Source organism: Coccomyxa subellipsoidea, assembly GCF_000258705.1.
Source record: "Coccomyxa subellipsoidea C-169, whole genome shotgun sequence".
Classification (NCBI taxonomy): Eukaryota; Viridiplantae; Chlorophyta; class Trebouxiophyceae; family Coccomyxaceae; genus Coccomyxa; species Coccomyxa subellipsoidea.
This window is the reverse complement of record NW_005178039.1, coordinates 484,709-505,248: the sequence shown is the minus strand read 5'-3', so window position 1 is coordinate 505,248 and position 20,540 is coordinate 484,709. Positions and strand designations below refer to the sequence as shown.

At 52.9% G+C, this 20,540-nt stretch overlaps 3 protein-coding genes across 3 annotated transcripts; 1 reads left to right on the top strand and 2 right to left on the bottom strand.

The window, feature by feature from the left end:
- Positions 1–351: 351 nt before the first annotated feature.
- Positions 352–11,301, top strand: COCSUDRAFT_61303 (hypothetical protein; the record flags this gene model as incomplete). The annotated part of the gene is made up of 21 exons (XM_005649546.1): positions 352–391; positions 603–756; positions 1,035–1,318; positions 1,524–1,687; positions 2,175–2,316; positions 2,737–2,894; positions 3,231–3,333; positions 3,571–3,659; positions 4,059–4,202; positions 4,599–4,718; positions 4,919–5,101; positions 5,575–5,847; positions 6,187–6,348; positions 8,072–8,315; positions 9,338–9,504; positions 9,618–9,733; positions 9,848–10,063; positions 10,158–10,338; positions 10,430–10,564; positions 10,681–10,969; positions 11,282–11,301. 21 exons carry the CDS (start codon positions 352–354, stop codon positions 11,299–11,301), a joined length of 3,384 nt encoding a protein of 1,127 aa, XP_005649603.1.
- Positions 11,302–11,964: 663 nt separating this feature from the next.
- COCSUDRAFT_52753 (hypothetical protein) lies at positions 11,965–13,101 on the bottom strand. Its single transcript, XM_005649545.1, has 3 exons — positions 12,911–13,101; positions 12,513–12,605; positions 11,965–12,312 (listed from the first exon to the last, which is right to left on the bottom strand). The coding sequence occupies exons 1-3, from the start codon at positions 13,046–13,048 to the stop codon at positions 12,217–12,219; spliced, it is 327 nt and encodes a 108-aa protein (XP_005649602.1). The 5' UTR covers positions 13,049–13,101; the 3' UTR covers positions 11,965–12,216.
- Positions 13,102–13,334: 233 nt separating this feature from the next.
- On the bottom strand, positions 13,335–19,877 carry COCSUDRAFT_65076 (hypothetical protein; the record flags this gene model as incomplete). Its single annotated transcript, XM_005649544.1, has 12 exons — positions 13,335–13,660; positions 14,005–14,134; positions 14,433–14,589; positions 14,845–14,924; positions 15,671–15,871; positions 16,205–16,388; positions 16,684–16,759; positions 16,976–17,150; positions 17,425–17,588; positions 17,726–17,918; positions 18,047–18,148; positions 19,749–19,877. 12 exons carry the CDS (start codon positions 19,875–19,877, stop codon positions 13,569–13,571), a joined length of 1,683 nt encoding a protein of 560 aa, XP_005649601.1. The 3' UTR covers positions 13,335–13,568.
- Between the last annotated feature and the right edge of the window lie 663 nt (positions 19,878–20,540).

Here is a 20,540-nt window from a genome sequence, read left to right as displayed (position 1 = left end):
ACCCATTTGGACATTTCTGTAAGGTTTGAGGAGCTATTGATAGCTTCTGATACGGACATGTTGGTGCAGGATCGAAACTGAGAGGAACGCCACGCTTTTGTGCCTTCTGGAAAGAACGCCGCCTGAACAACTCGCAGGCGTCCGTCAAGAGGTGTGCCTTCTTCTTTGCCGAAGACAGCTTTTCCCTGCTCCAAATTTACCAGCAGACAGGCTCGACGACTCTGCTCGGCCTGGCTGTCGTGGTGCTGGGACAGCGCTGCGTGCCAGCGCCGGGTTGTCCAGCGCTCACAACACCAGTGATGCCGCAGGTCTGATCGTCGTTTCCTGCGAGTCCATTCGAGTGCGTTCAGGATGTCTATGGGCCTCGATGCTGCCCCCGGCGAGATGCCAGGTGCGCTTTCGTCTTCTCAAAGGTTATGCAGTCAAACCTGAAACAGTCTTGCCTCGTGGGAGTTACAGACGGTGATCCCGACAGTGTACTGCTTCGGTCAGAGGCTGAAATCGTCTCTCGATGAATGAAAAACCCCCACATTACCTGTCTCGACTAGCTTTGCAAGTGTCCTAGCGGGGATGGCTGATAAGTCTGGGCCCTGATCCACCAGGTGACCTAGGAACGGTGCTCCCAGAGACCATGGCCACCCAGAGGCCGATGGTGGACAAGAAGAAAAGGAAGGAGTGTGAATCGGAGGGCTGCACCATTGTCCCTGTGTTCAACTACCAGGGGGAGAGCTCTGGGAGATTCTGCAAGGCGCACAGGTGGGGCCCATTCCTACACTCCCTTCAAGGCAGAAATGCATGCCCGAATGGTCAGAGTCACATCTTCATGTATCATCACACTGCAGCCAGGCAGATCAAGATGGCAACACTGAAAGTTGGACTCAGGCCAGAGATTGCAGATGCTTGGCCGCCCTGTCTTGCATAGTTTTCTATTGTGGCCCTGTTCAATATGGTTCGGCTTGTCACCCAGAGGCTAACAGAAGGCAAAGTACTTAGAACTTCAAGAGCAGCAGATAGAACGAGACTGCTGGATGCAGCCTGGAGGGGATGGTGGATGTGAAGTCTCGGCGGTGCGCGGCGGAGGGATGCAATAAGTACCCGGCGTTCAATGTGCCGGGGGAGAACACCGCGCGCTACTGCGGCGACCACCGGCAGGCCGGCATGATCGACGTGCACAACAAGCGCTGCAATTCCGAGGGCTGCATAAAGCGCCCCACCTTCAACTACCCAGGCAAGGACACCTTCCTTGCCACCTCTGCACAGGGACAGGCCCTTTTGCACACCCCATCATTCGCCATCCTGCTGGGACAGCAAATCTGCTGTGATCTGCAAGGGCTCAGGACACCATACTGGCCCCCAATTGGCATACTCCTGCTTGCTTGAGCTTTCTCCCATTTGGGCCCAGCTTGCCGGACCGATCTGAAGAGATACCGAGAAGGCCCACACCATCTTGTTCAATGTCTGTATGTTGCATAACCCAGTAGAAATTTGTGTAGCGGGCTGACAGTGTGTGCTGGCTACGGCAGGGCACACGGCGGCGTACTGCGCGGCGCACAAGATGGAGGGGATGGTGAACAACCGGCACAAGATTTGCCAGTTCCCCGGCTGCACCTCGCACGCCACCTTCAAGCACATGGGCGACATTCACGCAACCTTCTGCGGCCAGCACCGCGAGGACTCCATGGTCCAGGTGCGCCGCTCGCTGCCCTGTCCCCTGCTACTCTTTCCCCCTTTGCAGCTGCACCGCAGGGGGTTGCATATCTTACTAGTTGGATATAACTGTGCACCGGCTGGAGTCTTCTTTCCAACCAGGAAGATCCTGCAGATGGCTTTATGGGCATTGAGCAATGCAGGTCTCACCTGCTATGGAGTATGCAAAGTCTCCATCATTCCTTTGTCTCCAGGTTGTTGAGGGGTGTCGTGGCAAGCACAAGTGGGGTGATGTCCCACACACATTATGACTCCCTTGTGGGCCTTAGATCTGGATTAGCTCCAACTTGAGAAGCAGCAGATCTGCTAGTACTCCCTTTTGGAAGTTGCGCAAGTTACAGCAGCAGTTGTGCTCCTTGGAGTTCGGGTGCTATTAGTTGTCAATGAGAAGGTCTCCTGGAAGGAATTCAGAGGACTCCAGAGGCAATGGGGTCAGTCTACTGACAATGCTATGCATGCATGCGCAGGCGCGCAGCCGGCAGTGCAAGGCGGATGGGTGCGGCAAGCGGCCGGTGTTCAACTTCCCCGGGGAGCGGCTGCCGGTGTTCTGCCAGAACCACAAAGAGCCCAACATGGTGGACGTCCTCAACCGCCTCTGCACCTACCCAGGTACCCGCACTCACCCTTGTCTGGCCCCCTCTTTCCCACATGTCCGTCAACCTGATACAGGTTCAAAATGACCACCAGAGGTGGCTGTTCTGCATCGGTGCGGGCAGTCAGGCTGAGTGAATATATCCTGTTTCAAGCTCACAAATTCCATTATGTCTTATGCGGATTGTACTCACTGCGCCTGCTGCCTTGATTTGCGCTGAGGCACAGTTCCCTCTTTGGCCTATTGGGTTAATTGATAGATTGGTGTCCAATTCAGCTCGCCCACCTGGCTCGATGAGCATCTTCCATGCTTCCACTCAGGCTTTGCTAGCTCTGTGAGCCCTGCCTCTGTAATCCACGTCTCAGTGGCAATCTTTCATGGACATAGCGCCCATGAAGCATCTCCACACTGACCATCTGCTGCGATGTGGCGCGCAGGCTGCAACAAGCTGCCGAGCTTCAACATTCCGGGCAAGACACCGGCGGAGCGGTGCGGGAGCCACCGTGAGGAGGGCATGGTCAACGTGCGCCACCGCGTCTGCCAGCACGACGGCTGCGGCACCGAGGCCAAGTACAACCACCCGGGCGAGCAGCAGGTGCGCCCCACATGCTGCCATCTGCACCTCGTTGAATACCGCTCTTTCACAGGAGAACCTTGCAACACTGAGGCCCTGTAGTTCTGAGGTTCATCAAGTGGGCCGGAAGCCTTCTGGGTCCCGCAGGAACACCAAACAACGCAGTATCATATGCAATATTCAAACATGGAAAGGGCTTTTGGCCATTTTGGACGGTGCCGGCATAAGCTGAAGGCCGTGAGGTGGCCGCAGGCCACAAGTTACATATCCACGGAAGCAGGCGGTGCTTCCCTGTGAAGGGAAAATCAACTAGGGAAGCAATTTGTTATGTTGATCGATTTGTTTGGGGGTCGGCAGGGCGCGTACTGCGGGCAGCACAAGCTGAAGGACATGGAGCGCGTCAACACCCGCCGCTGCTCCATGGAGGGCTGCGACAAGCGCGCATCCTTCAACGTCCCCGGTCAGCATTTGCCACCATGTCTCCATTGCCCTTTACTAGGGGGATCAACAGAGATGCTCTGCTGCTCTCCCGCACTCGATAGAACCCATACCGCTGTATGGTTTATGTCGATGGATCGAGCCTCTTGCTTAGGATACAGGGTGTTTCTTGCGGTTTCTCAACATCCAGCACACGCCCTGCCTTCGTTGGTACGGGATGGTTCAGGCACAGGTGCTGAGGGGTCTTGGGAGTGCGCAGGGCAACCGGCGCAGTACTGCGGGCAGCACAAGAGCAGCGGCATGGTCGACGTGGCCAACCGCCGCTGCGAGGCCGAGGGCTGCCACAAGGTACGCTGTTCCCTACCCACGCACTTTCCTCGCATATTCCCCCTCACCTCCACAGCCTAGGGTGATTTCACGTTTGTCTGGGTTTCGGGGTCCAAGAAGTGTTCCATATTTGGTAACTCTCCTCACTGGATAAATCGTAGTCTGGGTGATTGCCGGCACAACAGCAATCATACATCTTCCCTGCTGCTAGGGTCACTGAATATTTACTATAAGTCCCCCCGTGCTGATGCTTGCCCTCATCTGTATCCAGCGAATTGTTAAAGGGATGTACCTCCAGCAGTCCTGTCGAATGCAGGTCTCTTTTTCGGATTGCACTGACGCCATGTGAAATTCTACAATGCAAGGTAAAAATTCCAACAGTGCAAGAACTCGTAACAGAGAGCAAATGTGCACGCGCAGGCGCCGGCGTTCAACTTCCAGAACGAGAGCCGGCGGCGGTTCTGCGCGGACCACAAGGTGGAGGGCATGGTCAACCTGCGCAAGAAGCGGCCGCGCCCAGAATCCGACGCGCTCGCGCCCATGCCCGGCACCGGCCAGCCCCAGGTGCGCACCGTGAGAACACTACACCATCCAATTTCTTGGAAGTGCATTTGCGTGGGCGGCTGTGTAGCTGTCGTGTCTGGGGTTTTAATCTCGGCACGCCCGGATAATGCAGAGCTTCGTGAATTGAGGTGATATTGTTACAAAATCTTTGGGTCCTTGTGCCTGCTGAAGGTCTTGCTGTGCGGCCTGCATTCAACGGTAACGCATCCTCATCCCAGGCATTGAGTGCATGCAATGCAGAGGGGGCAGTTTTAACTGCTATGTGCACTGAAAGCAGCACAGGCAGATCCGAGTGATCGGGCATGAAGCTTGTCACAAAGCCAGAGATGCCCAGCCTCGGTTGGTCATGGGGGGTGTCTTATGTGCACCCATGCTCAAGCCAATGGGTGCTTTCAGGTGGACGAGTACATCGGAGAGCCGCCGCAGCAGTTTGCGTACCCAGAGGAGGCCGCAGCGTACGCGCAGGCGGCGCAGCAGCAGGCCGCAGCCGCAGCCGCCGCGCAGATGGACAACCAGGTGCTGCCAGACCTCCCACACTGCGCACCCATGCCCTGTACCCTCTGTGCTGTTCAGTTGACGAAGGGCCATTCTTTGCTCGGCTTCAATTCCACGGCTGGAAAAAGCACACTCTGGGTGTTATCGTGGCGAGGAGCGCAGGGCAATCTTTTAACCAGATTTGAAGCGGGACTTTTGTAATTGAACTGAAATGCTTGCAGGCGGCGCATGCGAGCGCGGAGCAGCAGATGGCGGAGAGCATGGCGCAGGGCTTTGTGGGGGGACCGGGGGTGCAGTGGGGACAGTTCCCCTTCAACATGGCCCCAGAGCACCTGCAGGCACTCGTCAACAGCGGCGCCCTCAACCCTGAGATGCAGCACCTGCTGCAGCCCTCCGTCACCCAGGTGCGCTGCGGCTCTCACGCTATTACTACCATTACTGTCACTACTGGTCTGGTAGTGACCAGTGAGCTACTGGTCATTACCAGACCAGTAGCTCAGGTCTGTATGCAGTAGACCTGAGCTACTGCATACGAGGCATGCAGTAGCTCTCTTTGCTACGGCATGCCTAGTTTTTTGGTGGGGTACCTGATGGAACAAATTGGCACGAACAGATGGCTACAATGTGATGGGTATCTGGCTGGGACCACAGATTGTTGGTAGCCCACTGTGTCAAGAGAGCAGCGGATGCCTCGGATACTGATTCTCAGGCCTATTTTGTCTCGCTTCTGATGCGGCAGGCAGCGTGTCATCCTTTGTGTGGCACTCTAGTGTTGTCAGGACGACAGCAGTTTGTTGCAGTCCTGACTTCCACATTCATGCAACGCACATATTCAATCGAAGTGACCCTTGAAAGATTGCTCTTACCGTACTTGCAGCAGCCCATGGCGCCGCATGACCCGCAGCAGCACGCAGCGGCGGGAGGCTACCCAATCACGCCGGAGATGCTGGCAACGCTGCATCAGATGCAGACCGCGGCGGCGCCCGAGCAGGTGCCGGGAGCGCACGTGCACATGCCGGCACCTGCCGGGGGCGTGGCGGCACCCGCCGCGCCAGAACAGGACGTCATGATGAGCCTGTCGACCCAGGAGCAGATGGCCAACCTGGCCGCCCACATGGGGCAGCACCCGGAGCACCACAAGCCCGACCAGGTCAGCCTCTCAATTATACACGCACACTTGACACATGTTGCCCACGTGCAGCAAGCCTCATTACTGCTGCCGTGTCACCGCAGCCTGTTCGGCGTTTAGCATGCGTATCTACTGCGGCTCTGTACTTCATTGCATCTTTGGTTATGCTCATATACCGTAGCGTGCATGCCTGGGGCACTGACCTGGAGTTGGTTCGCGCAATGTGGCTATAAAGCGGTGTCCTTGCAGTGTCTGCTAGAAAAGTTCGGCTTTGAAGTATCCTTGTTGACCGCAGATGAGGCCTGTGAGGCTGCAGCATGTGCTCAACTGCTCTGAAAGAGGGCTCCTTGGCCTGTGCAGCTGCAGGGCATGAGCGCAGAGCAGCTGCTCTCAATGGGCGGCTACCACCAGGGCTTGCAGCAGATGGTCCCCGACCAGTCAGCCCCCACACACATGGACCAGCAGCCACCTCAGCAGGACATGACTCATGCCTCGGACGGCGCGCCGCAGCCGCATGCCCCCGTCAGCACAGCGTCATAGCCGGCCGGCTACATTTTTCCAAGACGCAGTCTGGATGCAAGCATCCGTCTCCGTGCATGACCCTGACAGACCCTGATTCGTTTGAGGGGGACTAGGAGCTGAAGAGGGGCTTGGGCAGGGGTCAAGAGTGACAAGCAAATGTTTGTAGGGTGGAAAGGCAGAAGTCACATGCAGCAGGATGTTGGTAATGGAGTGTTCAGGAGACATCCGGGGCAAGTGTCTGCTTGCTGAAAGAATGCAGGCATTTGTCAGGTGTGGCTTTTGTTGTGGCAAATTTGGCCTCTCCCTCTGTGAAGTGGCCGAATGCCCACGTCTCAGCTGTACATTCAACATTTTGGCAAGGGCTGCCAGCAGGCTGTGGTGAAATGTTGTTCTAGAAAATTTTTATTTCATCTTATCTATCTTGATTGTGTCTTTTTTTGGGCTCCCGCTTGGAGCAGTACACTATAGTGCACATCTTTGGACATTGTGAAGCACTGTTGACATCCTGCATGTGCGTTTTCTGTTTGACAAAGACTCAACGAACCCTTGTCGCAATGACATTTGCAGTGCGCGTTGTAGAGCATCTTTGGGTCTCTAAGCGAAATCCCCTTTCCCCGGGTAAAGGACATGTAAATAGTTGTAATATGTTAAGAAAACTGCAAATCCGGTTGCAATTAATATACCACGCTGCTCGGTGTCGTCCTAGCTTGTTTAAACTAGTAGGCGAGTTTATATTGACATTCTTACCCCGTAGTGCAATGGTCTGGAGGTCCTAGGACTGTATCTTGTTTATATAATTCGTTCGTATATGTTCGTTCCCCAGACACCAACATCGATGCTGGCATGCTTGGCCAAGCTCTGCAAATGTCTATCCGCCAACACCCTATATTGCAACCACGGTCGGGTGCGGAGGTGGTGAGGCAAAAGGCAAGTGTTGTGACTATCACCACACAAGATGGAGGAAGGAACTTGGCAAGAAACGGTGGCCAGCGGTGCTGGATTTTCCTATTAATTTCTGGTTCCAAGGTCACTCATGAGCAGTAAATGGCAGACAAATTTATAAAACCATAAAAGCTTGTAGCATTTTGCAGCCAATGCCGCACAATGCCAATGCTGTGATCACACAAGTCTTCTCGTGACGCACAGGAGTCAGCCTAGGCACAGGTATGATCTCCTTCTATACTGAACATTGCAAAGCATTGTTGCACTCCTGCAATATAGATCGTTTCTTAGTCGCGGTAACTCATGTTGTAACATAGGTTGCTTGCCAAAATATCAAGAGTCCTGTGGACAGGAAACCTGAGCAGCAGGATGCATAGTTGCAAAGGGTTCAGGAAGTATTGTGAAATAACAAAGGGTGTTACCATTTAATTACAAACAGTACTGTGCAGTCTGTTGAATGTTTGTTGCGTACTTGTCGCCATCGATAAGTGTTCTTGTATATTTCTTCAAGCGCAGAAGGCGTGCAGAATTTGCCTGACCATGGTTTTACTGGACACCAGCAGCATTCTGAACAAAGTCGGCTGCATTTCGCAGGATGACGGTTGTAGGAAGCTCATTCCTGTGACCTTCATAGTTTTTGAGGTCCCCCAGTCTCCCAGGCCGAAACTCCCGAATACTTTTTAACGGATGGCCAAGGTGATGACTCATTTGGTTGGCTGCCTCCCTGCTAATCCTGTGATTGGCAGGTCATGATGACAACTTCAATCGTGCCTGCTTACAGGTAACCACTTTGAAGTCGGAGGAGACAGGGGAGCAGCACAAGCTCAAGCTATATGACTTTCAGCCAGACGGGACCGGCAGACTGGCCTGGGCTGCTGCGAAGGAGGCCTTTGGTGCCGACCTGCTTGAACTTAAAGACGAGGGAACACCGGGGCTCCTACAGGAAGGCGACAGGAAAGGACTGACCATAGACACCTACAAGCCTAGGGAGACCATCCCTGTCAACGTCGGCCGCAGAGCCCAAGGTAAGAATGGTACACCCCATGCAGTTTTGTGCAGATGTAGATGCACTCCAGCTCCAGTGCCTGGTGTTGTCACAAGTGGTCTGTGAGGTCATGGCTAGTATTGAACAGCTTGTAAAAGGCCTCAACTGCAGCTACCGGCAGCTAATCTGTTTGAAGAACTTTCCAAACTCATTGGTGTTAAAGAGCCCATGTGTATGATGCCAAATGCGTCAGGGCGGACCTCCAGTCAGTAAACCGCACTGCCCTCATAGCCTGTGGCATTCGCGTCGTCCAGGTTGATGCGGCGGCCTTAGGCTGATTATCACATCATCATTGTGTTTAGTAGACGTGTGGGATAACTTCCTGGATGAAGCTGAGCAACTTGAGGAAGGTGCTGATCCAGCTCAAGCTGCTGCTGGTTTCTTAACCTCGTTACAACAGCACAGCAGTTTTGACATCAGGCTGCAACTGCACAGCTGCCAAGTTTGCGTGCGTCGGAATGCCAACGGTGTACACACGGTGAACATGATCCACTGGAACTCTGCAGCTTCGGGCAGCTTCTTTTGTTGTTCTACTGGTGTTTGGCAGCAAATAAGGCGAAAATGGTCCACCTAGGCTTTGTCAACATCTAGCCAATGCTGGGGTTCGCTCTGGCCGGCTTTGGTTCTCCTTTGTTGCTGCTGCTGGGGTTGGGGGGTGTGAGCGCTCACACCCCCAAGAAGCTTCAGGGAGCTAGCGCTTGATAGCATCAGGGAGCAGCGCAAGCTCATGCAGTGTTGATATATTGCGTGCAGTAGCCTTGCCCGGCAGGCAACAATGCCGACGGCTTGGGATTCTCTTACAGCTCCCGATGAAGCTGAATGTTGTTGCTGGGTGCCACAGGAACGCAAGCTGCAAATGTCTCAGGATCAGGTGGGTCTTGACACCAGCCTGCGTACATCGGCTGGTCTCACAGCAGCGTGGTGTGTTCCTGAGAGTTGCAAGCTGTCTCATGCTGCGCTGCATCGCACCATGGCCCATGTAGGCAAGTTGATTGGCTGCAGGTATCCGCTTCCAGAATTTCATTGTCCACAGCCATCGGTCCCATATAAAGGTCCGCTTGCCAGCGACCTGCTCTCACAGCGAAATCTGCAGCAAGGTGGAGGAGGAGTGGCCCATGCACCAAGCTGCCGACTACAACCTGTTTCACCAAGGGAAAGTTGTGCTTCAGGTACTGCTGTTTGCAATTAGCTGCCCACTATGATTGCAACGTAGCGTTATCAATGACTATTGTAGGTCATGGCGCTGCTAGCTGGTTGTGTATGGCTTGCTATACTGCTGCAGGAGGAGTGGAACGGCTTTGTGCAAGCTTTGCCAGCGACCAAACCAGTGAAATTGAATGTTGTGCGGCTGGGCAAGAGCTTCTCCAAGTACATGAAGACAGCAGGTCATGAGTTAAGGTACGCATTTTGTAGATGGCAGTGCATTGGCTGGGCTGTGCTTGTCTGGTGTGCATTTCAAATACGAGTCATGTCAGATGTCACCACTAACTGCAAATGGTGGGCATTCTGCAGGGAGGTTTTGCAACGCGGACTGGGGGTTCAAGGATCCACACCGGACCCAGTGCCTGAGGTGGATCAAGAATTCCCAGCCTACAGCCTGCCAAGTGATGAGACGCGGATATCTGGTGACATCACGCTGGGCGTGCTATTGAATAATCTGGCGCAGGATTTGGTGCACAAGCTCGCTGCAATGGGTGACATACAGCACGGCACCGAATACACAAACAGGTGACGTCACCTGCAAGGCAGCTTCATAGATGGCTTATGTTATTTGCCTGATTTGACTGTCGTCCAATACTAAATGAGATGTTCCTGGGTGCAGGGAATACATAACCCCAGTGCTGGTCACGGCTGTAATCATTGTGCGTGGAATCCGCCCTGCGGTGACTGCCATCCAAGAGCGTCTCCTGTTGCGTCCAGAGCAGGCGGTGCTGGGCAGGCTGGCATGGGGCCCCGTCGACTATGTCATCTTCTACCGGCTATTCATGATCATTGTGACTGAGGTACCTTGTGTGTTGCATGCCACACATGCTGACATGCACTTGTGGGCTGGTCATTCACTGTTGTCTCACACGCTCTGATCTTGTGCTGCAGGCAAAGCGGATTCACATCGAGCATGCTTTGGCGCAGCATATCATGCAAGTGGCAGCGGCACGGGACACGCTGGCACGCCAGGTGGAGCAGTGGAAGAGGGAGCACAATGCACGGCGGAAGCGCAGGTTTTGGGAGGTTTGTGCATCATAACTTCAGGCGGCTTCATTAAACCCTGCCGAACTACATCGCCTGCCACCATTTGCGCTGTCGCCAAAGATATCCCAAAATTTGACATGAATGCTTTGGTGCAGATGTCGGAGCTCAACGATGTGCCGACCGATGGCATTTTGTCTACGGGCAACTACTGGATCCTCACGCGCTTCATCCCCAGCAAGGATAGCAAGCCTGCCCAATTCATCAAGAGCAAATGTCTTGCTTTGGGCTTGATCCCTGCCACAGACTGCACCGTTACCAAGCTTGTACCAGAGCTGCGTGTGCTTGTGGCTCGCATTGTGCAGATGATGCTGAGCCAAGTTGACATTGTGGACTCAGCGCGGAGTCATGTGGCTGCGCTGAGGGAGCTCACAACAGATCCTACAGGTACGTCAGGGCTTGTTTGGCTTGGTCATTGCATGCATTGGACAAATGGCTACCCGCTGCATGGCTCCAAGTTTCACTCACAGCTGGACTTGAAGGTTGTATCCAACCGCTACATTGTGTGTTGCAGCACTTGCCAATGCAGTTGCTCTCGATGAAGGGTGATATCAGGACATGGCGCCAATCGCAGTGAAATGTGAGCGGACCGGCGAGCTGGCGCTGTCTTGAGCATGGAACCACGTGCTGTCTGTGTGACCACGTGATGTTGCCAGGAAAAAGCCCAGTTCGTGTGCAAAAGTCTGCACGTTGCGGCAGGCTCAGATTGGCAGCAGTGAATCCCGGAGTATAGGCCGCTGTTGTGGCCATGGCATGGCACACATCTGCAGATTGCAGTGTTGCGGATATGCCTTTGTTTGGTCACTGGAGCATGCAGGCTCCTACGTGTGAGCTGCAGGACAGATGGCATGCCAACGTGCTGGGAACTTGCTACATGCATGGCTGCTTGATTGTGCAGATAGAGTCCATGGTCAAACGGGTGGGCGAAGATTTTGCTGGTCATGTTTTGGACTGAGCTAGTATCCTGCAACTTGATGGTGCAGCTGCAAAAATGTCAATAGGCTTGGGAGTCTGTAAAAGGGACAGCTACCTGGACCACAATGACTGATAGCGCTCCCATGACGACTTATGATGGTGATGACAGATCGCGGCCACCCATGGGCTGTGTGTGTTGATTGTGATCATGGCAGGACCCCTGCTGTAGCCAAGTTTAACTTGATAGTGACCATGCAACTTGCATGATGCAACCGGGCTGAAGCTTGACTTGCCGTTGTGTACACCTCAGATGCCAATTTGGATCTGTTGCTGGAAATTTAGGAAAACGGTATTCGAGAGCTCTCTTGATGAACCAAAAATGCTTGCAGGAGTCTCCGGATGAAAGTGTTGGCAGACGCCCAGCTACAACAATACTATTTTTTGAGAGGCGTGAGGCAGAAACATTTCCGCTATTGCATCGATTACAGAAGCGTGCCAACAGGCCGTGCATGCAGCAAGTTCAAGATGGGGGTTGATGCATCAGCTATAAATGTCAGCTCTTCATGCGACGCCCAAGGTACTTCAAATTGTCTGAGCAGCAATGTGCTACTCTTTCGCTCCTCAACTACTGTCTCTTCTCAATACTATCATTCATTCCTTGGTCCATCAGGTCTGAATGCTAAACGCCCAGTGATGAGTGCTGCCAACTGACCAGCTGCTTACATTCCAGAGCGGCCCCAGACAACGGCTGCCAGAGAGAAGCTGAAGCTTGCTGCCAGAGCAGCCCAGCCCACGTTCACAATGAAAGGCTCACCCTGCACGCAATCAGGCAGCCAATCAGCCCGCAGAGTTTTAAAGCAATCCCTTGGGGCCACATATGGGCTCACAGCATGTACAGTCCCAATGAAGAATTGCCCATTAATCCCCGATAATTATATATCGGTCACGCATTATTGTATGGCCATCATGTACCATCATATACTGCCAGCGCACTGGCCAGATCCTGGAAACACACCTCTGCGAGCTGCATGACCTCAGTGGCTGCCTGGGCCGCAGGAGCAGCTGCTGCCAGAGCGAACACTGAGATAGCTGCTGCTGAAGCTGCGACCTGATGACACAAGAGATGATTTTTGTTATTATATTCTGCACGCTTCAAAAGAGCAGTCTCTCTGTGCTGGGTAGCTATGCAGACCTGGCCGTGCCTGCCCAGAACGTGCATTCTCTTTTAGCAGTCCAAAATTGGACCTCTGCACATTCAATGAAGGAGGAAGACTGATGACAACGATTCTAAAGACGACTGTCATATTAAAAGGTAGCTGAAGGCGCTTCGACATCCCACTGTGCCTGCTGCCTCTCCTATCCCACGTATGCTGACCGAGGAAAGAAGGCACTACACATGGGAGGCCAAGGCACCTGATGCCTCTGCTGCTGCTCATTCTGTGCTAGGCATCGCAGCGCCTTGGGGGCAGGGCGAGCAGTCGCTGGCCTCCTCACGGCGAGCTTCTGCACTGCGGGCCTGACAACGGCGGAGGTGGAAGCGACTGCAGCCATCTTCGCTAAGTTCAATTGTACGAATTGGCTCACGGATCGATGCAACGGACGCCCTAGAAACATTTGAGGCTGAAGATGAGGTTGCGATCAGGCGGCAGGGAACGCCTGCGATGAGGACTTGTCCACCGTGGCACGCATGCATTCCTGCACCAGCTTGGTCTGAAATGGGCAAATTTTCGTCAAAACGATCCTCAGTCGGTAATGTTGCCTTTTCTGAGCAGAAGGGTCACGGAAGACACAAGTACTGCCTATCCTTAGTGAGCAGTGAAAGGTAATGCCATCCGAGGATTCTTGACCTGGATCTTACACTTTTGCACAGTAGGCAATGTATCACACATCATACATGATAACTTTATTACTAGTACAAAGAATTCATCAATACCAGAATATTCACAAAGGTTGATACTAGACCAAAAATGGCGAACTAATCGTGATTTCTATCAACGAAACCTGAACAGATCGGTGTATATCTCGCGAATACCAAGAATATGATGAGAGACCACAATTACAGTATAGAACTTCAGTGCTGATGGCTGTGGTTGTAGTCTACAAAGATGAAATTCTGCTTAAACGACTTCAGCAGCCGCCATGCGACTGCGCATACAATTGCTCCTGCAAACCCACAGGTCACTTAAAAAGAGCACAGATAAGATTGTTCCGAAAGTTCTCCGTTGGTACAGGGTTGCATGGGTCTGCTGTTGCAAATTAGGATTGGATCTTCATGTGCAAGAGGCGCAGCGCGAAATTTCATCGAACTCAATCGATTGGGTTGATGCTTCACAGCTGGGTACAACATCTCAGTCCTTAGCGACGCTTGTGCATGGTGATGTTAACATAGTACAGGAGCAAAGGAAGCATTTCCTAATATGCTCAGCATTTGCTGTGGATGTGAGCTTGGAGCTTGGATGCACACATCCAGCGACGCATGGTATTGAAAGAGGAAAGGGTGGCCGCACCTGCACCCAGCAGGGCAGGAAGTCTGGACAGCAGGGGCCTTCCCTGACCGAGCACTGCGCTGAGGCCCAGCATGCAAAGCGCACCCAGCACAGCTGCAGCAATCTGCGCAGCCTGCACGATCCTGAAGCCCTGCAGCATACAACACAATCCCCTCAACCGTCCTCCATGGCACTGCTAAGGTTCCTGCCCTGCAAGCTTGCCAGTTCAGGCTACCCGCTCTAATACATCTGAGAACAATTGGCAGGGTCAAAGTCACAGTGCTGCAGAACATAAAATACCAGGCAAATGACACGAAGAGACGCACACAGGCCACCAGAGCATCTACAAGCCACCAGAGCAGTCACTATCAGTGCTTCTCGTGGGCGTGGCACACAATTGGCAGCAACAGTACTGTGTCTCGACAGCACAAGGATCTTCAAAGGGGCACCTGTTGGCAGGCTTTGCAGTGCATGGTGTGAGAGTTCCATCGGTCCAAGATGGTTTCCTTGGAGGTCTCCAGGGGTGGCAGGGGGTGACTGGGGTCATATGGGGTCGGCCCACCGCCCGCTCTCTCATCAAGCCACTGCCGAAACTTCGCCACATACCTGCTCACCAGTTGATACTTGAACAGATCCGCTTTGTTCAATAGTCAGTGAAAAAGAGATGAGATTGAGCATAAAAATGATGGGGTCCTGGGGAGTGGCTGCCAGGAGTTATAGAGAGACTTATATGTATGGCTCTGACTTGCAATGCACCGTCCAGGAAATGAAACACATGATCTTTGGAAGGACGCTCACGGCTGCACAAAGAGCTGCAGGTGCCACTTTCACAGGGTGTATTGGGGAAGATCAGGACCCTACCTGTCTGCTGGTGTCGGCATGAAGTAGGCCTGCCGCCAAGTCCTGCCTTCCTCCTTTGCCTCTCTAGCAACTGAATGGCCCTGAGCCACGAACATGTTCATTAGGCACAAAGTACCGCAGCAGAAAGAGGGTGGCACCTGGAGAGATCTTCTTCAGCAATCCCAATTTTATGATATCAGAAGACTCCAGAAGGGGGCTGCAGGAGACAAAGCGTGGGCAGACTGAGATCATTTAGGGCACTTTCATCGATCCTTAGAGACTGCTCAGGGAAAAGAGACCAGAATTCGGCAGCAAAAGGGGGTTGGCGCATGGCATTTTCTCCTCCACGACCCAGTTTCAGAAGACCCAAGGAGTGGACTGCAGGCGACACTGACATGAGTGTGAGCCTGGATCTGAGGTTTAGGGCATGCGGCCTGTTACGCAATGTACATTGCCGCTTGTGTGCGCATTTGAGTTTTCCCCTGGCTTGATCAACATTGACGTGTGGCATGTAGATCAGGGAAGGAGAGCAGAATTTAACAGCAAAATGGGATTGGCACATGGCAACTTTCTTCCGCAAACCAATGTCAGAAGACTCCAGAAATGAACTGCACGAAACAAATTGTGAGCAGAAACAACTCTTGCAAGGCATCTCTATCAAATGACACGTGTAGCTCAGGGAAGGAGAGCACAATGCAGCTGCATGAAGGCAATGACCCCCTTCGCCGGAGATGTTTCACAGAGCTGAAGACATCAAAAGTTGCGCCCGCAGCTTTAAGGAAAGGGCGTCTTCAGTTTTTTAAATTAAATTTAGACAAGATTTGGCTTCCCAGGAGAGGCAACACACCTGCCAGTGCAGTAGGGCAGTGTCTCCGTCCAGGATGCGGTTGGACATCCGCAGATGGGGAAGCCAGGGGATGGCAAAGTATTTGAGGATCAGAAGGACAGGCAGGGGCATTCCCTCCTTCTGGGTGTACGAGTCCAGCATGAACCGGCTCTTCCCCGGCGCTGTGGGTATCATGTAGAAATTGAGAGTATTTGTGTTCCCCTGCACATGCAACGCAGCATCAGCAAATTGACTGAGCAACTCGCTTTGGTACATTTCACATTTTCGCCGATTCAGCTAGTCAATTTGGACAAACCTGCTATGCATGCTGTAACAATCAAGCCCACTAGTGGTTATCAAGAGGCCAGACATTGACAAGTTGAGCATGCTCTAACTGCTTTTCAAGGCAGGCACACTGGGTGACTATTCACACAGAGGAGCAAGAAGGTGACTGCCTCGCTGAAGTTCCATTGCTTTGCACCTCGGTGCAGTGCCACAAGACAGCGCAACCATGAGCAACAGCTGACCAGACCTTAGATTGGGTATGGGCCGCACCCAGGGGAGGCGGAACTTCCACTGGATGAGGCAGGGGGCGATGAACTGTACACCCCACTTGTCAACTTTGCGCGCCTGGCGAACCCAGGTCTCGACCTCCATGCTGATCGTGTCCTGCGCCGACGGCGCCGCGGCCGGCTCCGGCCCCGGACTTATCCTGGTCAGCCCCGAGTCCTCTTTGTCCCTGCACCATTCAGTGTTCCCTTCATTATTCAAACTCGACTTTAAACACCAGTTTGGACAGCGCATGGAGCATTTCACAGATGGGCCCATGGCTGGCATGCTTTCTTCTGCTTCACACAAAATGCGTGATGATCTGTGTTTGTTGCCGGTGCTCGTGATTGATTTTTGCTGCTGCATCGGTCTCTATTGATGCAGCATCGCATGTAATTTCTGTCAGTAATAGGCAATTCAAGGGGTTCACTGCTGCTGAGATTATGAAGAGACAACAGTGGGTGGGCCAGCAGATGTGGTCTCACCGGTCGCCGATGATGCCATGGTGTGAAAAGTTGACATGCGAGGGGTCCAGCAGGTTCTCAGCCAGCACGTCCCAAGCTGCAAGGATCCACACCACATATTCAACTGGGCTCGCAAAACAAAATTTACGCCGTTGTCAAATTGCATGCGAAATTCTCAACGCTCAATCTGTCCAAGGCTACTTTCAATGCAACGAGCCATCCTGCCAATGCACGGCAATCGATGCACCCCACATACTGCCTGTGCACTGAAATTACTTGCCCTTAGGTACCAAGAATTGAGAAGGCTCCTCACCGTATGGGAAGTCTCTCGTATACGGCTGCACAAGACGGAGCGCCTCCCCGCCACCAGCTTCACGCACAGATTCTCCAACAGCCAAGTTTGGCGCGCGCGCCGGCTGTACGGCTGCGCTGTCGATGAATGTGCGCGGGCCGCCCTCGCCATACACCCACACCTTGCCTTGCAGCACCTGCAGCCGCATTGTTTTTAACTAATGAAGCGCCACACGCTGTCATGCGTTCACCATTTTGCACACCAGTGGGGCAACACTGGGTGTAGGATGTCAAGCAGATTGCTTTCCCTTGCAGACCTGCCAACACACCCTGTGAAAGACCATGAGGATGGAGGCTTTCTGACTTGTGCATGCCTGCATGAAAAGGGCCAAAATGCCAGCAGGTGAAGCCATGGCACAGAAATTCTAAATGCAGCAGTCCGTGCACAAGTGATGAGCAGTTCCAGCACACCTGGGTTGGGTGGCTGATGGCGCATGAGCGGGGGTTGGCGCAGGCCGATGCGTTGGCCTTGGCATCCAGCGACTGGGGGATGTCCGTGCACTTGCCCTCCCCATCAAAGCGCCAGCCGTGGTACGAACACATCAGCGTCCCATCCGACGGCTCTATGCGCCCCTCTGCAGAGCCAAGACCACTACCTTACTTGTGGCTGACTCGAATATTTTCCAGTGATTCTCACTCCACCTTTTAGGAAAGAGAACGAAGGTCCTCGACCATGGGGCCATGATGCTGGCATTGTAAGTGCCAAGCCTACCTGACAAGGGGGCTAGCCGATGGGGGCACTTGTCCTGGAAGCAGCGCCATTGGCCCTGGCCATCACACCAGAGCACCAGGCGCTGGCTCAGCAACTCAACAGGATGGGGCACCTTTGGGTCCAAATCCTCAAGGAATCCCAAGGGATACCATTGTTTAGCCCAGTCAAAGGGCTGCTCGCTTTTTATCTGCTCCTGTGGGGCACACGTACTACGTTTGTCAGCCCCAAGCAGAAGGTGCAAGTCTCCGAACACCCACCTAACAGGATGATGGTTGTGACTCGCACAAGACAGGGACCTATAAGAAACTTTGTGAAGCACACCTGTTCCCCAGCGGCAAAGAAACCCTGTCCCTGCTGCGGTGCCAGCACAGCAGTTCCCGCTGCAATCCCATGGGCAGGTACAAGCGTCCTGCGTCCCTTTGCCTAATACAGCGAGCGAGCAATGGTCATGGTATCGTGTGCTGTTTTAATAGCTGATATTTGCTCGAACAAAAAACACGAGCCACAAGCACATATGGTTCAAGATGTATCTTGCAGGGCGTTTCATCTTGAGCACAAGCATAAGTGGCATTTGTTCACCTTGTATCTCGATATATTACCCGCAATATGAACTAGCTCAGGACCTCTTCTATCGTGAAGCAGGATCGCGTTCCGTCTAGGATAGACATGGGGCCCTGCCGGAAGGTTTTTGGCAAGACTCATTCTGATCAGGAACCATCAATTCTCATCATATCTGACTCATCACACTTGCAACTCACAAAAAGGACGTCAAGGGACGTTTTTGAGTTCTGGTGCCCGGCTGGTGCCCTCTTCGACGCACGAGTTGCGTAAGTGTTGCGTAAGGTTTTATGGACACGTGGAATGTGGAAAGCTTTGCACTTCAGATCCTGCATGCCAGTAAAGGAGAGGTCACTTTGCACTCCCTCTATTTGCACTCCCTCCCTGTATCAGTACAGGCACAGAACATGGATGCTATAAATTGCCTGTCTTATCCACAGCAGGAACATTTTGACCTGACACTGGCATGCACATGACTCATTTGGAACCAGGGGCTTCCTCGTATGATAGCTAGCTACTGGTTAGTAGCTAGCTCACATGTGCTAGCTCAATGAAGCCTAACAAGGTTTTCCCCTGATCAATCTCTCACTGACTTTCTTGCATGTATCCCTCAAACACGCTATAAAGAAAATTTTCTGTGCAATTGCAACGCTCCAACAAAGGTTTATTTCAAAAACTGTCTCAGCCCTGCTGTCAGCCTGCTGAACACCAAAATCGTGACCGCTTTGCGACCAACTGGCAATTCTTCCAGAGGTATTTTACGATCGATTTCAAATTCGTCAACACCTGAAAATTCAACTGGAGAAATTTCCAAATTCAACCGGGAGGCAGATGCTAATTGGTAAATTTATCGGTGCATGCTGCTTTTGCAGCTGTTTCCCTGCAATATCCCAAGATTCCTCCTGCCAAAAAGGAGGAGTGTTCAATAAGAGAGTCCAAGCAAGACCACACAACAGTGGGCACGGTGGTGTTAATCAAAATGAGTTGGCCGCCAGTCGGGGCCAACTCATGAAGACTACGTAATTCTGGATCGACATTGCCACTGTCTGCAGTGCTTTTAGAGTTGCAGCCATGTGGATGATACCCCTTTCGGGCAGGAGGCTGGGGTTGTGGGACGACTCTGTGAGGGCGCTGTGGCGTCTAAGTGGCCTTTTTAATGACAGCTATCCGACAGCATTGCTCACATGGATTCACACGACTACTCTCGCCGCTCAATCTTGACTCAAGGCCTCGGAGGAGAACTGGGGCCAAAGAGATATGGCCTGCATCAAGCTGCAAAAGCGAAGGCTGAAGAGCTCGAAACAACAGCGGAAACACACTACAGACATAAAGAATAGATACTAGAAGCTCTTTAAGCAAGCGCCTACATACGGACCACTCTGGTTTCACTTGAGAGGGGTGCAAGCCGATGGGGGCACTTGTCTTGGAAGCAGCGCCACTTGCCCTGGCCATCACACCAGAGCACCAGGCGCTGGCTTAGTAGCTCCAATGGGTGGGGCACCTTCACGTCCAAATCCTCCACGTAGGCCAGTGGGTACCACTGCTTTGCCCAGTCGAAGGGCTGCACGCTTTCTCTGCGCTCCTGCACGGGCATTCAGACGACACATTAGTCTCATTCATTTGTTACGGCTTATGTGCCGAATAGAGCTTCTTCCACCAGAAATATTCCGTCGAGGAAACCCCTCCGTTTGCAGTGGCAAACTTTTCAATAAAGAATTCGACACAAACATCATATGAGTTGTGCATACCTCACCGATGGCAGGTGAGATTTTCGGTGCAGCGGATATCTCCTGCTCAGGTGCCAAACAGCCGCTCCCACCGCATGACTGCGAGCGGATCCGAGCGTATTGTGCCCCTTTGCCTGATACAGTGGGCAATCATTGAGAATAATTATTGAATGCCAGAACGATGCCTGGTATTCCCGTCGCACGAGGTACACGCAGCTCTGTCCAGCATGTCGAAAGATGTCCGTGATGTAGTACCGACGACACAAGCAGGAATGGCGTCCTTACCCTGTAGACGGATGTTCCTTTGACGTTTTCGGTAAGACCTCTTGTTCGCAATACCATCGAGCTCGGTCTTATTTTCGTCTTACAAGTTATATTGTTGTCCCAAATCCCGATTGTACAGGACGATCAAAGCAGGAACTCTGTCGGCCCTTGAAATAGAACCGTTCGGTGTTCCTTGCGAATCGCTGAACATGAGAAGTCCAAGGTTTCGCTGAGGTGAGCGCTGAGGTGATCGCCCTGAATGGCGC